Source organism: Carcharhinus amblyrhynchos, chromosome 17 (genome assembly GCF_965287045.1).
Source record: "Carcharhinus amblyrhynchos chromosome 17, sCarAmb.v2.hapA, whole genome shotgun sequence".
Lineage (NCBI taxonomy): Eukaryota > Metazoa > Chordata > Chondrichthyes > Carcharhiniformes > Carcharhinidae > Carcharhinus > Carcharhinus amblyrhynchos.
In genome coordinates, this window is record NC_137340.1 from 7,813,652 (window position 1) to 7,833,157 (window position 19,506).

A 19,506-nucleotide genomic window follows, 5' to 3' on the forward strand; every position below is an offset into this window, starting at 1 on the left:
TGAGTGTCTGGAACAAGCTGTCAGAAGTGGTGGTAGAGGCGGGTACAATTTTATCTTTTAAAAAGTATTCAGATAGTTATTTGGGTACGATAGGTATAGAGGGATATGGGCCAAATGCTGGCAATTGGGATTAACTTAGGGGTTCTAAAAAAAAAAGGTGGCATGGACAAGTTGGGCTGAAGGGCCTGTTTCCGTGCTGTAAATCTCTATCACTCTACGGAGATTGGATTGCACTGTGCACAGTTTGCAGGTAGAAAACAAATGCTTGAGGGTCGGAAATGGTGGGCGACTTCTTCTATACCAGAAATGCGCCACCTTTTGGTGGAGCTGCTCTGTTGGCATTCGGGGCACCCACTTGAAGCTGGCATTGGGGCCTTTGGCTTTGGAAATCAGAGGCCTATTTCAGGCTTCTTTTGGGCTGAGAATGACCTGAACATGTGCCTAGTCGGAGCAGTACTTCTCAACGGCTGCTCCAGGGGCCCTGAAAGGGACCTTTAGTGGCCAAAGAGAAGGCCACCAATTGCACTTGAGCCTTCCAAGCATTGATTGGCCATTGTTGAGAGAGGTTGGAGCATTACTGCTTCTGCAGACAAAGTTGGGTGAAAGTAATAATTTCTCCCCCGTTTGTTAGTTTGCAAACAATATACCTCAATAACTCCATGGGTGGATTTTAACACTTGGTGCAGAGATAGCAGTGGCCTAGTAAAGCACAGATTAGTTTTGAACGAAGATACAGATGTGGATTCTGGAGTTTGTAAAAGGTCACGTTAACATTAGGAATTAATATTTGAATGTTGCAATGAGTTTTCAGAGCAAGTTATTAGATATGGATTAGCCTGAAGCCTCCCCAGGGAGATGGAAGTTCTTCATTAAAAAATACTTCTATTTTCAGGTTTATACTTGCAGGACATTAACTAGGCAGGGGGTAGACCGAAGGAAGAGCTGTGTAATTTTAATAATGTTGAACTAACGCAGGACACGCGCTAACTGAGTGTCCTCTTGTGATGTTTGTTTTTGTGCTTATGGTTACAAAAGTAAGACTACATTTTTGTGGTGCCACCTTTTGACCTCGGAGCATCTCGAAGCGCTTTACAGCCAGGCAAGTATTTTGTAGTCACTGTTGTAACGTGGGAACCAGAACAACAAATTGGCACAGAGTAAGCTCCCACAAACAGCAAAGAGATGATGAACAGATAACTCGCTTTCAGTGGGATCAGTTGAGGAATAAGTATTGCCTAGGACGTTACTGCTCTTCAGATATTTTTGATTTGATTTATTGTTGTCACATGTATTGGTGCACAGTGAAAAGTACTGTTTCTTGCGCATTGTACACACAAAGCGTATCGCTCGCAGAGTCCACAGGGGATAACGAAGGGAGAGGGTGCAGAATGTAGTGTTACAGTTAGAGCTAGGATGCAGAGAAAGATCAACTTAATATGAGGTAGGCCTGTTCAAAAGTCCGAAGGCAGCAGAGAAGAAGCTGTTCTTGAGTGGGTTGGTACGTGTTCTCAGACTTTTGTACCTTTTTCCCAATGGAAGAAGGTGGAAGAGAGTGAGGTGCGTGGGGTCCTTAATTATGTTGGCTGCTTTTCCCAGGCAGTGGGAGGTGTAGACAGAGTTAATGGATGGAAGGCTGGTTTGTGTGATGGATTGGAACACTTTGTAGTTTTTTTGCGGTCTTGGTCCGAGTAGGAGCCACACCAAGCCATGATACATCTGGAAAGAAGGCTTTCGATGGTGCATCCGTAAAATTGGTGAGAGTCATAGCAGATAGTGTCCTGGGATCTTTTAAGTGCACCCGAGAGGCTAGAAAGGGCCTTGGGTTAATATTCTAAAGTGTAGCACTCCCTTAGCCCTGCAATACAGTGTCAGCCCAGATCTTGTGCTTGAGTCCCAGGGTGGAATCAGATACTAGGAATTACTTTTGTGTAATTGTCCCGAATATCGATGACACATCAGCTGGTCTGGTGTTCATGGCAACAACCCAGTAAGTTTCCTTTCAGTTTATAGCGTCACATTCATAAACCACAATGATTGTAATTGGAATATGTGTAAATGCACTCTCAGAAACCTATGGTAATCTGGAACAGGAGTAGCCCATTTAGCCTCTGGAGTCTGCTGTGCCAGTCACTGATATACCCCTGCTTCACTTACCCACTCCAGCTGTCCTATTGGCACAAACCTATTGATCTTAGACCCTTGATGCTGGTGCAATAGGTGCCAGGCTCCACATGCAGAATTGTTTGCTGATAAGTTAGTGACCCACCGACCTCATTCTCCAGCAGCTGGGGCGGCACGGTGGCACAACGGTCAGCACTTTGCAGGAACCTGGGTTCAATTCCTGTCTGAGTGGAGTCTGCACATTCCCCCCGTGTCTGCATGGGTTTCCTCCGGGTGCTCACACAGTCTAAAAGACCTGCTGGTTAGGTGGACTGGCCGTGCTAAATTCTCCCTCAGTGTACCCGAACTGGCGCCGGAGTGTGGCGACTAGGGGATTTTCCACAGTAACTTCATTGCAGCGTGAATGTAAGCCTACTTGTGGCATGAATAAATAATCTTTTAAAACTGTCAACTTTATTGCAAAGGAGGAGGAACAACATCTTTGCTGAGATGGGCTGTAGCTCGACGAGGAAGTGAAGGCTGTAACAGGATTACCCCTCCTACAGGCATTTGTTTAATTGCCCCATCCCTTCTGGCCGTCATTAGTATTTCCAGTCCCTGTACCCCTCCACTCCGACTCCCAGTCGCTACACTGGCTAAGCAACGTAACTGCAACTCACTTTCACAATTCCTATCCTCGATTTCAAATCACTCCACAGCTTCATCCCCTCTCTACCGCCCCTCGTAATCTCCTCCAAATCCACAATCCTCCAAGAATATAGCACTCCGCTAATTCCTTGTGCAAAACCCCTTTTCTCCAGTTTTTTTATTGGCTGTGAATTGAGCTTCTGGAATTGCCTCCGGAAATCTCTCCTTGATTGTAGAACCATAGAAACCCAATGGTTCAGAATGAGGCCATTTGGCCCTTTGAGTCTGGACTGACCATAATCTCACCAGAAGGATGTGGAAGCATTGGAGAGAGTGCAGAGGAGATTTACCAGGATGCTGCCTAGTTTGGAGGGTAGGTCTTATGAGGAAAGGTTGAGGGAACTGGGGCTTTTCTCTTTAGAGCAGAGAGGCGACTTAATAGAGATTTATAAGATGATGAGGGAGATAGATAGAGTAGACATGCAGAGATTATTTCCTCGGGTGGATGTAGCTGTTACTAGGGGGCGTAACTATAAGGTTCATGGTGGGAGATATAGGAGGGATGTCCGAGGTAGATTCTTTACTCAGAGAGTGGTTGGGGTGTGGAATAGACTGCCTGCTGTGATAGCGGAGTCGGACACTTTAGGAACTTTCAAGCGGTTATTGGATAGACACATGGAACGCACCAGAATGATAGGGAGTGGGATAGCTTGATCTTGGGTTCGAACATAGCTCGGCACAACATCGAGGGCCAAAGGGCCTGTACTGTGCTGTACTGTTCTGTGTTCTATGTGGCCTCACATATTTACCCCAGCTAGTCCCCTGATACTAAGTAGCAATTTTGCATGGCGAATCAACCTGATTTGCACATCTTTGGACGGTAGGAGGAAACTGGAGAACCCGGAGGAAACCCATGCAGACACGGGGAGAATGTGCAAACTCCACACAGTCACCCGAGGCTGGAATTGAACTCAGATCCCTGGCGCTGTGAGGCAGCAGTGCTAACCGCTGTGCCACCGTGCTGCCCACATCTCTCCCCTCCTTTTGAGAGACCCCTTAAAACCGAACTCCTGACTAACATCCTCTATCCTTGGGAAAATTCCTCACCAATGTTGTTTGTTAGTGCTCTTGTGAAGCACTTTGGGATGTTTTAATACCTCAAAAGGTGCTATATAACGGCAAGTTATTGTGGCAGCAGCTGATGTTTCAGCCTGTGACTGAGGCTGAGAGAGTAACACAAAACCCTGCGGTCAACGCTCGAGGGAATTTTCTTCTTATTTATATATAACGTAAATCCAAGTTTGGTGCAAAAGGTCACCTGAAATAAGTAACAAGACTGAGCTGTTCCCAGAGCAGCCCAGCTGACTGTGTGTAACAGGATGATCAAACTAACTGGTTTGCCTTATGTAGCGTTAACTCAAGGTTTGGTATTTGAAGGATTTGACTGGATTGAATAGGAGTGCGGAGCCTGGAAGTTTGCAAATCTGATCTCCCAACAGAGTTTTTTTTTGCTATTTTCAGTGAAGTTTCCTGGACATGCTTGTGGGAAAAGAAGTTTCCTTCCTTCCACAGGCTTCTGAATCATCAAATCCGATGATTCTTCATTGTTCAGGTGTGAGCTGTAGGATTAGTTTAGGACCCAGGTATTTATTTCCATGGGTAAGAACACGGTGAGTCACCTGGGATACGCAGGCCGGGCTTTTCCGGGCCTGTTTACATCGGACAGGTTCGGCAATGGGAGTGGAAAATATCAAGAGAAATACAAAGTTGTGTTTTATGTTTGTGTGAACACGTGAAGCAATTATTCCCCCATTCCACCCCGCCCTCCATCAGTGCTGGGGCAAGTTTCCTGCCATTTAACAGTGGGAGCATCATCATAATCTATTAACGTAATTATCAAGCCCCTATACTGGAATCATCCCCCCCACATGCCTGTGTAGTGCCAGAGGATGGTGACCCAGGTAGAGCTCAGACAGTTGTGGGTAGTGCCTGTTAAAATGAAACTGAGTATATCATCTGTGATCTAAGTGACTGCTGGAGGGGATGCCAGAGGCTGCTCCTGTTCCTAAAGACTCATTCACACACGTTCCGAAGCCAGCATTGCTTTTCCCGCCTCCCCTCACCACCCAGGCAGTGTCCTTCACATAATTACTGGCACAGGTACTGAGTCACGGTCACTCCCTCGATGCAAATACAAGGCCCCAGTTCTAACTCGACCCCAGTCGTTGAGGACAGGGTGAGGGAATGGTTAAAATTGGGAGCAACCCAGTCACTGCACTGTTCACATCATGAACAAAACGACTGACTCCATTCCAAAATACAGCTGCTGGAAACTAAAGCAAATTCTCATGAATGAGGTAGGGGGAGTGTGCTGGGGTACCAGGGATGGCTGTTAGATGAAGGCCGAGCCTGCTCACAGAGCCTGTAGACCAAGAGAGTCATTGGCAGCTCAGGGGAGCAGTCAGAAGAGTTGTTTCACAGCGTGGTGTGCAGCTGAACCTGCTTCCATTTGGACACTGCTTACCTGTAGCTGTGGGTGTCACTCTGTGCTCAAGCTGCTAGAGCAGGTATCTCTACACCTCCCAATCTGCAGTGCAGTACTAACTGAGGAACAGCTTACCTCAACCCACTTACCCAAAGCCACTCAGTGTGGTGGGCAGGCAGAGGGAGCTGGGGAATTTGCTGCCCTCCCCTCTTTTGTACATCAATAGCTGCGTGGAGCGACTCGAGGATGAGTCAGGAAGTGTTCTCGAGCAGAACCATTCCCTCGACGTTTAACCGGCCTGTGACCGCTATCGAAAGATGTTGCCAGTCTGTGTCGTCGCCGCCGCAATGCTTTCATCCTGAAATGTGCTTCCATCCCCTCGTTTGCTGCCCCCGTCTCCAGCAAGGCTGCCTTGGCGATAAGAGTGCCCCCCTTCCATCAATCCTACCGACCTGCAGAGGGGTGAAAATGAGAACCTCTCTCCGGCAGTCTGTCCAAAAGCAGAGCACAGGGTTAGAATCAAGAGTCTGCACTCCAGTTGCTTGAGCTTCTACCGAAGTAGAGTTTGTGGTGAGGCCGCAGCTTCCTGTAGCTGGCCCCTCTCTCTCTCCCGTGTAGGGCACTGATACCATGTGAAATGACAGCACTCTGACTGCGAGTGATCTCCTCCATGCTCATCATCATCATCATTGCTAAGACTCCTCGGTAGACTGCCTAATATCTCATCTGAACATCTGTCGGAAGCCTGCACTCCTGTCCTCCCCCAGCTGAACTGGGAGAGGGCTTTACCTGTTGGCCAGGTGTCTCCGGGCTCTCCCTGCCACTATTAACCGCTCTCTGAATGAATGCTGGGTACATCAGCACGTGCAGACATCCATACCTCACTCTGTAAGCACGTCACAGTGTCTGATAGCTGGTTCCCTCCTTGGAAGTAATGGAGTGGGTGGATTCCTCAGGGGGCCCTAGTTGTTGAAAAGCTCCTCGGGGAAAACAGCTGGACAGGGGATAGGAGGCCATTTGAAGGCTGCGTACATCAAAATGGAGTGGCACGGTGGTTAGCACTGCTGCCTCATATCGCCAGGGACCCAGGTTCAATTCCCAGCTTGGGTCACTGTCTGTGTGGAGTCTGCGTGTTCTTCCCATGTTTGTGTGAATTTCCTCCCAGGTGCACCAGTTTCCTCCCACAGTCCAAAGGTCTACAGGCTAGGTTGATTGGCCATGCTAAATTGCCCCTTAGTGTCAGGGGGATTAGCAGGGTAAATGTAGGGGGAGGGGGCCTGGGTGGGATTGTTGTCGGTGCAGACTCGATGGGCTGAATGGCCTCCGTCTGCACTGTAAGCATTCTGTAGTTGGATGAAAATGTAATTGAAGGCAGTCACACTTGGCTGTCCTTTCCCCAGTGCTTCCCGAAGGGATGAAAGTGATTTTTCAAAGATCCTGTCAGTGCAAACCCCGGCCTTGCTTCACAGGATTGAGATCCCGTGGCTTTCTGCTCTGTCCCGCTGAGAACGATGAGATCAGTCAGTTGTCTGCCCTTCAGCCTTGTGAAACATTTGATCCCACTGAGGGAGAGCGTCTGTGAATACTCTGACACTCTCTCAGGTCGCAGATGTTGCGGAGTTTGTACTGGTGGTATGCCTGGTGAGAGCCAGTGGCCAGGGAGGCGTTGAATTGGCGATGTGAGAAAGGGAGGATGTGAGCAGTGAAGAGGAAGAATGATGCCAATGGCTGCCCTGGATGGATAAAGGGAAGAACTGGCCTTGTATTTAAGAGAGGTGCTGTAACGTTGTCTAAGTTTATTCATTAATCACACTCTGGCGCCTGTTTGGGTACACAGAGGGAGAATTTAGCACCTAACCAGCACATCTTTCAGACTGTGGGAGGAAACCGGAGCACCCGGAGGAAACCCACGCAGACACTGGGAGAATGTGCAGACTCCGCACAGACAGTGACCCAAGCCGGGAATCGAACCCAGATCCCTGGTGCTGTGAGACAGCAGTGCTAACCACTGTGCCATTTGCTTGTGGGGAAGGAGGCGATGGGAGAAAGGAACGGTTGAATTTTGGGGGAATGGTCTGATGTGCAGAGAGAGGGGGAGAAATAAAGAGCCGTACACACCCTTACCCCTGATGTAGTTGAAGTGCTTCCTGCATTGCACCCAGGTCCCTGTGGGTAATGCTCATCGATCTGACAAGTTTCTCTCCATACTTACTTGGTAGACACTGTGTGTGTGTGTGTGTGTGTGTGTGTGTGTGTGTGTGTGTGTGTGTGTGTGTGTGTGTGTGTGTGGCGCAACATTATTCCCTCAACTCTTCCACAGCCAGCAGACAGTGATTCATGTCACAAAACGTTCATCCTCGGCCCCCGGAGCGTAAGGAGTTTGGAGGAAATCCAACCTCCCCCTAAGGTGAGTGCTGGCCTCTGAGTGACCTGCTGGAAAAGGCTCCCTGGGAGTTGGATGTGGGGGTGGGGGGAGGGGGGGGGGCAGTCTTTCAGTCAGGTCTCTTCTGTGGGAATCCCAGCAGTCACTTAATGAGGCCCAGTCTAGGCTCAAAGCCTCACCTCTGAGTGAGAAAGTTGTACGTTCAATGTACACTCCAGAGACTTACAAGGTGAGGTGATAGTGTGGCACCACCAGAGGTGCCACCTTTCAGATGAGACGTTACACTGAGGGGCGTATCTCTCAGGTGAATCTGAGGTCCCATGTACCATGACAGGGGGAGCTCCCCCCCCAGTGCCTGAATAATGGGCCAACTCCTTAAGCAGTTATTTTTCTATCATTACTGTTCTGGAGAGCTTGCTGAGAATAAGCAATTTGTCGCATTTCCTGCCTTATATTAGTGACTACACTCTAACAGGCTGTTTCATGCAATGGAATGTCCTGAGCTTGCTAACTAACTGCTGGAGGAGGGGAGTTTTAAACTGAAACCAAAACTCACCTACCCAAAGCTGGGTGTGAGGAGAAACTGGGCCCGAGTTTCACTGCTGGAACCTATCTGTTGATCTCCCGTCAGCATATTTCCATGTTGGTAAGATTAATCCTGATCTAAAAGGGACGTGAAATTGCCAGTGAGTTAGTGTGGAAATCCAGGAAGGTAGTGTGAAAGGCCAATGCCAATCGGATTGGGATCTTGCTGCCTCCTTTCTACCAGTGAGAACAGCTTTGCGCCCAGAAAGGGAACAAAGTCAATTAACATAGACGTGACTGTACTGAAACATACTCACCGGGTTCACCTCGGCTGCTTCCGCCCTCCCGGATGCTCCCCTCCTCTCTGATAAGACGTCACACTAGCGAGAATCACTACCGGTCTACAGGAGCGGGAGCCAGGCCACGCCAGGGGGTTCGGAGGCCATTGAAGTCCTCGGGGTGGCCAGGGGCATGATTGAGCAGTGCCCATCAGGAACCCTAGCAATGCCCACCTGGTACCCTGGCAGTGCCCGGTTGGGTTTCGTAAGTGTGCAGATGGTAGAACCAAAGAGTGGGGCCTAAGTGGGGATGGAGCTATGATGGGAGGTCTATGCACAATTACAGGGCATATGTTGGGGGCGGGGGGGAGGGGGGGGTGGAGGTGGAGGGAACTTTGCAAGGGGGAGTTGTGCGGGGGGGAGGGGCCTTACGATGGGGGTCTGCCAGGGGACTCGTGGGAAGGTCCTGATGCTCAGATGTTGGCTGCCGATGACTCTTGTTCAACTGGGTGGAGGGGGTTTGGGGTGGGCGGGGAGGGACGCAGGCAGAGGAGGGTTGACAATGCCGCTGATGATGGAGGTGGAGGTGGGGGGGGGGGGGGGTAGTCTGGTGCCCTTGAGGAAGGGTGGAGGGAATTGGAGGAGGTCTGGTAGTACACTGTCAGATCGAGGCCCCCTGCCCAGTGGCGCTTGAGCAGTCTGCATCCATCTTCAACACCGCAATTAGCACCCCTTCACACCGCACCACTGGCATGAAGCACCCAGCTGTCAATAAGATTGGCAGAGTGACAAAAAGATTAGTGTCAAGCTCACCCAGAAGACCAGCAGGGGCACTCCTGTTTTCACACTGTTATAACACGTGGGGCACAATCTTGTCACCTCGTTCCCTCCTATTGTTCACAAGGTGAGCTGGTAAGATTGCGTGAGAGGCGAAAAACAGTTTCTGCCCTGTTTCTCTCCTCGCTGGTTAATACCGGCCGTGTTTTGCCGATGAAATCAGCTTCACGCCCAGAGAGGGTGCAAAGCTGATTTAAATATTAATGACATGCTTACACTTACCACCTCACCAGTCAAGCTTCACACCAGTGGAGATTAGATGTGATGGCCTCGCTGGGGAGATAGGAAGCCGTTGAAGCCCCCCCCACCCCCCCCCCCCGTGTGGTCAGAGGCGTGGCCAGACAGTGTCTGTGCGCACCATAACTATGCCAGGGGCAGTGCCGAGTGAGTGGGAGTTGAACTCAGTTGGGTTTGAGCCCGAGTGAGGATGGGGCAATAATTGGAAGGCAAGGGGGGGATCTCTGTAGATGGGGAGTGATTGGTGGAGGGAGTGGGGCTGTCTGTGGGGGAGTGGCTGGCGATCTCCCAGTACAGTGGGAGATTGGGGCACCTGCGCAGTGGCGCCCCAAGTGTTCTTCAGCTGGGGAGTTTTGGCTCCGCCTCCCCCCCCTTACTGGTGAGAATCATACCTGGGCTCCTTTTTCTGCACAGTAGCTTGTTAAAAAAAACCCAGCACCACTCTCTTCTGTTTTCTCGCTTCTTGCCACATAGTTTTTTTGTAAGATCATTCCTTTAGAATATTTTTGGGAAAATTCCATCCATCGATGCAGTTGAATGAATATTAACCTGAAATCTCTTGCAGAGGGGTATCCCTTCTCCTCTCTTTCCTCCCTCCCCACCAACCTGTGTAAACATTGGGACCATCGTCTGCCAATCCCAATTCCAATATCATCAAACAGGTCTTCCCCTTCTCTGCCAGCTTTCCGAAGGGACCATTCCCTTTGTCACATCCCAGTCCATTCCTCTATCACCCACAGCACCTCATTCCCTTCCCAGGCACTCACAAGAGGTGGAACATCAGCCCCTTTATCATCCTCCACCCTCACCGTACGAGGCCCCAAACTCTCCTTCCAGGTGACGCAGTGACTAGCTTGTAATTCTTTCAATGTAGTCAACATTGTTCACTGCTCGTAAGTGGTCTCCTCCACACTGGTGACTGTTTTGTGGAGCATCTTTGCTCAGGTTTGTCCCATGACATCTTTATTATTTAATCTCCCTCCCCACCCTGACCTCTAACCTTTCTCCACCTTCCCATTTGTTCCCCCAACCCCTTGTTCAGCTGTGTCACGTTCCTACCTCTCCCATTCTGAAGAGGAATCATACGGACTCGAGACATTAACTCTTGCTTCTCTCTCCATGGATGCTGCCAGACCTACTGAGTTTATCTAGAATTTTCTGTTTTTACATCAGGGAATTCTGTGAACTCTTTAGGTTTATTAGAGTGCAGAAGGAGGCCATCCAGCATATCAAGTCTCCGAAACGGCATCTTACTCAGGCGCAACACCGCACTCTCTCCGTAACCACATGCATTTGGCCATATTAAATTCTCCCTCAGTGTACCTGAACAGGTGACAGAGTGTGACAATTTTCATAATAACTTCATTGCAGTGTTAGTGTAAGCCTACTTGTGACACTAATAAACAAACTTGTAAAATTTTGAAGAATTTACCCCACTAATCCAGCTAACCTGCACAGCTTTGGACAATGGGAGGAAACCAGAGCACCCGGAGGAAACCCACGCAGACACGGCAGCAGTGCTGACCCACTGTGCCACCACTCAAAGTAAATACGTTAAAGAAAACATTGAAATCCATCTTCAGGTATTTTGCAGCTATCAAAGCTGCACTCCCAGCTCCTGCCCCGCACTCGTAGAGACATGTACACTACTGACAACAAAAGATGCCCCCCCCACTGGTATACTACACTCAGATCTGCCATTCTGAAGCAGTAGGAGTTCTATACCAGATATTCAATTGTTTTCTTTTTGTCTATTGAACCACCCAGCTACCAATTTCTGTAATGCTCACCTCCGAATTATATTTGGTCTGAGAGAATTGTACTTATTCTGGCCGTCGGGATTTGTGGTGAGGGGTAGAGATGGCCTTTTCACTGTGAGATCTGAGAGTTGCGGAGGAAAGGGGGTCTTGCGTCCTGGAGCTTGTTAATGAGAATCTCAAAGCTGTGAGTATTGTCGTGGCCCCCCCCACAGTGTACATCAGAGCAAACAGCTGCATGACACAGCAGATAGCCACTAAATCAATCAGTCAGCCTGACAGAGGGGACAGTAAGAGGAGTGTGCCTTTACACAGCACTCAGTAACCACAAACAGCAAACTCCAGCAACATACCAAGAGGGTTAAGTCTTTATTTTAACTGTTCCGCAAAGAAGATCTTAGTGTCCTGAAGAATTGGAAGTTTGAAAAAGAGAAGCTCTCAGTTTAACCCCAGTCAGGAGTAGGGAGTAGAGTTTGGCCTTGATCCAAATGGTACCATCAGCAGAACAAGATAGCAGCCACCGTCTTCCCGAACCTGCACCTGGAGTGGGTCTGAAAGCGGCGTTTGGAAATTGCAATGTGTGTGTGTGAGCTGAACCTGTGGGGCTTGGTGTGACGGGTGTGAACATCCCTTCCTCTTTCTTTGTACAGGCGATGGATAGGGCAACGCCTTCACCAGCAGAGAGCAGAGAGAAAACAGAGACAGTCGCTGCCAAATGTGCTGAAGAGCCTTCGCTGAGGTGAGGAGAATGTTGTATGTTAATGGCCCTGGAGGTTAGGGAGAATGTGGATTAAGTTCCTCAAAAAAAAAAGTAAACTCTCGCTGCCAGTAACCTTGTGGTATGTGAACTGTGGGGTGTATAAAATATTCCGAACATTATGGGCTGTGTATAATTTTCAGATGTAAATGCCATTAAGGATTTCATATGAACCTAACTAATCCGTCCACTCATTCACTCTGTTTCCAATTCATATTTGCAATTAAGCAGTAGGTTTTTCATCTATCTCATTTTTTAAAAAAAACTGATGGTTTATTTTATTCACTAGTGGTTGTGCAGTGCTTGGACAGTACATTATTAGACACACTTTGTGGCGATGGTCTACAAGGTATTATCTCTAGTCTATTAACTCAGCTAATGTTCTGGGGGACCTGGGTTCGAATCCCACCACGGCAGATGGTGGAATTTGAATTCAATAACAAATATGTGGAATTAAGAATCTACTGATGACCATAAAAACCATTGTCAATTTTTTGTAAAAGCCCATCTGGTTCACTAATGTCCTTTAGGGAAGGAAATCTGCTGTCCTTAGCCGGTCTGGCCTACATGTGACTCCAGAGCCACAGCAATGTGGTTGACTCTCGACTGCTCTTGGGCAACTAGGGATGGGCAATAAATGCTGGCCAGCCAGCGAGGTCCATGACCCACAAACGAATAAATTTTAAAAATAGATTTATGGATGGTTCCTGAAATACTGGAATCCGCTTTATATTGAAATCAGAAAAACACGTGCATTGCTAATTGGATTCATCTCTGGCCAAAGTTTTCTGGGAATTGGGTTTGTTCGACATTTCCCTGCATCTTTCAGTCCAGAATCTTGTTCTGTGCTGTAAGTTTACTGGAAGCACAAGGTGATTGATCACGGCATGACACCAGCAACCAAACATCTGGCACTCTGGGGAACAACGGAGCCAGAGGTGTACCTTCCAACGGCTAACTCCTTACAAGTTCAGAATTAAACAGAGGGAGGGCTGAGAAGGAAGGTGAATTCGAGTCGAATCAGGTTGAGAGAGAGAAATGGAGAGGGGATAAAAGTTTGGATTAGAGAAGGGGGTTAAAAAAAAGACACAAAGGAAAAATAACATTGCATATCCTAAATTTGACACTTTACAAATTTCCCAACAGTAATCGAGCTTCCTGAAGACCTTACTCCGAATAGTTCATGTTTTGAGGTTTATTGACAGTCACTGACCATTATCTTAAACGGGTACTTGTGTTATTAATTGCAAGGCTTGACTTTTACTGACCGGTTTAATCAGCAAATTAATCTGCGAAGGCAGTAACTTTATAAACCCGTGGGGTAGAGTTAAGGCTGTATTCATGAAGCTAACAGTGGAGCAAGGCAAGCTGTCCAGTGACCTGCAGTGATTGACCACACACAGACTATATCATTCTCACCACAGAGCGTGGGCCAGTTTGCTGTTTCCGTCGCGTGGAAACAATCCCCCTTTATGGAAAAGGTGAAAGATGGGAAGTCAGCCCCATCCCAGGGGCTTGATAGCCAGTCACCCAGCCTAAATCCCCCCAGAGTTGGCTTGGAGCCAGCTGTGTTCTGAACAAGCATCCACTCTAGCTGATAGACTCTCCAATGTAAGCGAACCCTCTGTGCGAAGAATGGCATTAGACTTTTTTGCCATTTGCTGCTCATCTTCAAATTGCCTCCCTAGAATTCTAATACTAGATTTCGAAGTATCTGCTTTGCCATGGCAGAGATCCCAGAGATCCTTGTTGGAATTCCTCAGAGCCAGATGTCCACATCTCATGTGCTTGCACTTGGTCGCACCATACTCCATTGCTAAATTTTATTTATTTCTTTATACTTTCACTGTGTACAGTGCTGACCAGGCCAGCATTTGTTGCCCATTCCTAGTTACTCTTAAGGTGCTGGTGAGCTGCCTTCTTTAAACTGCTGTAGTCCATATCATGTAGGTACACCCACAGTGCTGTTAGGGTGGGACATTCAGAATTTTGACCCAGCCAGAGTGAAGGAACGGCCGATTATATTTCCAAATCAGGATGGTGAGTGGCTTGGAGGGGAACCTCCAGATGGTGATGTTCCTATAGATCTGCTGCTCATGACCTTCCAGGTGGTAGAGGTCATGGGTTTGGAATGTGCTATCACAGGCTTACATTAACACTACAATGAAGTTACTACGAAAATCCCCTAGTCACCACACTCTAGTGCATGTTCGGGAACACTGAGGGGAAAATTTAGCACGGCCAATGCACCTAACCAGCACGTCTTTCGGACTGTGGGAGGAAATATCTGGAGGAAACCCACACCGACACGAGAGAAAGTGCAGACTCCACACAGACGATGATCCAAGCTGGGAATTGAACCTGGGTCCCTGGTGCTATGAGGCAGCAGTGCTAACCACTGTGCCACCGTGCCTCCCCTAAACAATGGGTGCTATAAACACAGCTGCCACTATACGTGAGTGATGGGACGTGTAAGGTGAGAGATGGGCTGCAAATGGACAGCTTTGGCCTGGAAGTCGTTAAACTTCTTGAATGTTGTTGGAACTGCAGTCATTCAGGCAAGTGGAGAGTATTCCATCACACTCCTGACTTGTTCCTGTAGATGATGGACAGGCTTTGCGGAGTCAGAGGGTGAGTTACTCACCGCAGAATTGGCAGCCGTTGACCTCCTCTCATAGCCACAACATCTATATGATCGTTTCAGTTCAGTTTGTGGTCAACGGTGACCCTCAGGATGATGACAGCTTTGAGTTGAGGGGGTTGAGCTATGAGGAGAGGCTGAATAGATTAGGCTTGTACTCGTTAGAGTTTAGAAGAATGAGGGGAGATCTCATTGAGACGTATAAGATGATGAATGGGATGGATAGGATAAAGGTGGAGAGACTCTTCCCGCTCAGAAAGGACAGTAGGACTAGGGGGCACAGCCTCAAGATAAAGGGGGGCGGTTTAGAATGGAGTTGAGGAGGAACTTCTTCACTCAAAGGGTGGTGAATCTCTGGAATTCTCTGCCCGTTGAAGTGGTGGAGGCTGCCTCGCTAAATATTTTTAAGACGCGGGTTGATGGGTTTTTGATAAGAGAGGGGATTAAGGGTTATGGGGAGAGGGCGGGAACGTGGAACTGAGCCACGACAGATCAGCCATGATCTTATTGAATGGCGGGGCAGGCTCGAAGGGCTAGATGGCCTACTCCTGCTCCTATTTCTTATGTTCTTATGTTGTCTGAAACACTGAATTTAGTTCCAAGGACCATACCCCAAGAAGGAGATATTGACCTGAAAGCAAATGTGACACAGATTCACCAGAATGACACTGAAAGGGTTAAAGGGGAGGACAGGTTGTATGGACTTGGCATGTATTGTCTTAGATTGTGGAGGTTTAGCGGTGATCTAACTGAGGTATTGAAATGGTAAAAGTATTCAATAGCACACAGAAAGATTATTTAAGTGGTGGACAAATCCAGAATAAAAGGATTATTTTTATTTGGGTTATTTAGATGAGAATTCAGACAGCACGACTGAAAATGTGAAATTTCCCCTCCCCCCCTTTGGGAAATTGAAATTTTCAAGGTTGAGATTGACAATATTTTCCTATTCGATAAGGGATATGATGTGTAAATAGTGTTGAAGGGACTCTCCTGCTCCGAAATCCCATGTTCCTATGCACAGATCAGCTTTGATCCAATTAAATGACAGGAATTGGCTCCAGGGACTTGATTGGGATACTCTTTTTTTTTTTTGTTCCTGCAGTAGTTAGAAATTAGAGTTAGAAATTACCCTTTGCCAATTCTTAATTGAGATACAGTGTGAGTTAATGTGATGTAGATCATAACTAGGTTCAGGACTGATTGCTACAGGCAATGTTAGGCATTGAAGGGTCTGAGATTGGTGCCTCCTCTCTCTCTCTCTCTCTCTCTCTCTCTCTCCCTCAAGCATCTGTCTTGCTTTCAGTTGCTATGGAAATGTTGTGCTGGTAAGAATCTCCCCAGTGTGGAAACCTCAAAGAGAAAAGCTATTTCTGATCATTGACCAATCTTAGTCAGTTTCTTGATGCACTCCACCTCACAATACCCCGATAAGCCGATCCCGGGATTTCTCCCCAGATCAGCACTGGCTAGGATGATGGGTGGCCCATCCCCACTGCATTTCAGGCTGATCCTGGGCTTTTGATTAAAACATTTACATCATTAAATGTTCCATTGCCATTTGCTATTTTTGGAGGTGTTTCTGGTGTGCTGGTAGTATTGACGGAAGGGTGTTGTGCTTTATGGAGACATCAGAGGCAAAAAGAAAAGTGTTGATTCACTTGAGCCGCAAGTCTAAAGTCCCTCCACCCCCTTGCCACCTCCCTTAATCCCCTTCCCCTAATGCCTCCTCGTTCTTCCCCGTCCAAAAAGGCCCAGGACCTACCCGAATTTGGGCTCCAAGCTGTCTTCTTCAAGGAGATGCTCCCACCAGTCCCGAGCCTGAGTTTTGGCACTGCTGGGACTCTGAGGATGGACAGTGACCTGACTGGCCGGCAGCCCTGGAGGGCAAGGCTTCCTTTCACTGAGGAGTGGGAGACCCACTCTCTGCCCTCCCCCCTCCCTGCAGTGTAATGTGCCTGTGGGGCACGCCTTTTTTTTTACAGCAGGGTAGGGGGTAGGTGCAGGTGTGTGTGTAGTCCATACTCCCCACCTTCCCCACCCACTGCTTTAAAATTCACCTGTCATTTGCCTCCTTATCTGTTCATGCTATTCCATGAGTCATTGCCTCTTTCACTATTTCAAATGCAATTGTGAGCCTGTGGTTCAGACTGGTGCGGATATTAATAGACTTATGAAATCTGAAAGAAGATGGGGAAATGAAAGATGTTCGGATGGGAACCAATAAAGCAATACTTACTTAGAACAATAATATCAATTATAGTGAGCTATCGGTGTTGCGCGCATGTATACATGCATTGTTCAGGGGTAGTTTGGGGTCTTAAGCATAGGTTAGCAACTGGGTGCCGTGACTATGTAAGTAGATGGTATTCTCAGGGATAATCTCCAGCAAAAACTCGCTGGGCCAAATAGCCCACTGTGGCATTCTATCCTGGCCCGTGGCTTGCTCCCAAGCACTCCTTATTCAGGTGACTTCTTCCAAGATGCTGAAGTACTGAAAGGCCAGTAAATTGATCTTGAAGGCCAATGGGGCTTTCTTTCCCTTTATTGTCGAAGATTATTTTGTCCTTTTGTAGCATGGGTTGTGTGGAGACTGGGTGTGGATGGCAGATATACAAAGGATGCAAGCGTTCTCCCATGGCAACATTCACAATCGTTTGGATGTTACAGTGCATTATGAGAGTTGCACAATTTTTTCCTCCACTTAGCCATTCACCTACTGGCCTTTTTGTTTTTGAAGCTTTCTGATGTTAGTTTTGCTATTTATTCCCTCCAAACTCTGGTCTCGGCTCCTCCCTCTGTGATTGGATCCTGAACTTCCTAACTCACAGACCACAATCAGTTAAGGATAGGCAACAACACCTCCTCCACGATCATCCTCAGCACCGGTGCCCCACAAGGCTGTGTTCTCAGCCCTCAACTACAATCCCTATATACCTATGACTGTGTGGCCAAATTCCCTCCAATTCGATTTACAGGCTTGCTGATGACACCACCGTAGTGGGTTGGATCTCAAACAATGACAGAAACAATAATCTCTCCCTCAATGTCAGCAAAACGAAGGAGATTGTCATCGACTTCAGAAAGCGTAAAGGAGAACATGCCCCCGTCTACATCAACAGGAGAAAGTAGGCTTGAGAGCTTCAAGTTTTTAAGTGTCCAGATCACCAACGACCTCTCCAGGTCCCCCCATGCCGATACTAGAGTTAAGAAAGCCTGCTAATGCCTTTACTTTCTCAAAAGACTAAGGAAATTTGGCTTGTCAGCTACAACTCTCACCAACTTTTACAGATGAACCATAGAAAGCATTCTTCCTGGTTGTATCACAGCTTGGTATGGCTCCTATGCTGCCCAAGACCGCAAAGAACTACAAAAGGTTGTGAATGTAGCCCAATCCATCACGCAAACCAGCCTCCCATCCATTGACTCTGTCTACACTTCCCGCTGCCTTGGCAAAGCAGCCAGCATCATTAAAGACCCCACGCACCCCAGACATTCTTTCTTCCACCTTCTTCCTTCGGGAAAAAGATACAAAAGTACCAACCGACTCGAGAACAGCTTCTTCCCTGCTGCTGTTAGACTTTTGAATGGACCTACCTTGCATTAAGTTGATCTTTCGCTACACCCTAGCTATGACTGTAACCCTACATTCTGCACTCTGTCCTTTTCTTCTCTATGCACGGTATGTTTTGTCTGTATAAGACTCAAGAAACATTACTTCTGTAACTTATTTTCCTTTTTAAACCCCCCCTTCCCCCGCCCTCTCTCTTTTGGGAGGTGGGCTGGGGTAGGGGGAAGTTTCGGACAAGTTCGAGAAGCCATTTATTGGAAATTTTTTTTCAAGAGAAGCCTTTGAACTGATCTGGAGATGAGAGTGTACAGATCAAGCTGACCAAGTCTCCGCTGTGTACAAGGAAAACACAACAGCGTAGGAGGATGGGGTTTGAATGTATCTGCTAAATGCGGGCATTGTACCGCAGCACCCTCCCCTAAAGGTCAGGGAGGTTAAAACGAAATTGCATCGAGGTCCAGGATTGAGGGGTTTTAATTGCGTAGGGTTTCTTTGGAAGGATAGTTGGAAAACCTAGATGCGGATCCTTGATGAAAATAGTTGAGAGAAAGCATTGATTTGAAAGAGGATTTCAAAGTGTGTCTTTTTGAGAGTGGAATTTGGAAATACTTGTTTGACAATCATCTGTTTTGGGGGGCGGGGGAAGGGGGCAGTGAGGACAAATCCATGGAATCGATTGAGTGGCATCTGCCATTTGGTTGCAGAGTGGGATGTTGGTTGATCACTGCCTGTGGATTTTAAGAGATTGTGTGTTTACAGAAGACCTTAAACTATAAGACATATACTGTAACCTGTGACATTCTAAACCAGACACAGATTTAAAATTATTGGCAAAAGACCAGAGAGAAATGAATAGAATTTTTTTATTTCACAGTGAGCTGTTATGATCAGGAACACACTGCCTGAAAGGTCAGATTCAGTCGTAATTTGGAAAGCATAAATGGCAGGACTGTGGGGAAAGAACAGGGAAGTGGGACTAATTGGATCGTTGTTGTAAAGAGCTTGCACAAGCACAGTGGGCTAAATGGCCTTCAGCGCTGGCTGATTCTCAGTAAGCCTGTCCAAATTTCGGCATAGATCACGTAATGTTGACGTGATGTCAGCAAACCATTCAAATGCCCGTAATAGGCACACATTCTTCACTTTGCCAGCTTTTCCTGTAAATACTGATTCTCCTATTTATGCTTCCTCTGAGTCACAGAGCTGCGAACGAAGGCTAGGATCATGATAAATGGTTAAAATGCCCTCTTCTGAAGTATTAATTAAGACTTCTGGGAACAAGATGAT

The 19,506-nt window shown here is 47.6% G+C and overlaps 1 protein-coding gene across 5 annotated transcripts in view; it reads left to right on the forward strand.

Moving 5' to 3' along the window:
* fam13c (family with sequence similarity 13 member C) overlaps positions 1-19,506 on the forward strand; it is a 142,977-nt gene that overhangs the window by 50,259 nt on the left and 73,212 nt on the right. For all 5 annotated transcript variants that reach the window (XM_080205443.1, XM_080205448.1, XM_080205444.1 and 2 more), the window contains exon 4: positions 11,901-11,989. In XM_080205443.1, coding sequence (XP_080061569.1) covers positions 11,901-11,989 — 89 coding nt within the window. The remainder of the gene's footprint in view (positions 1-11,900; positions 11,990-19,506) is intronic.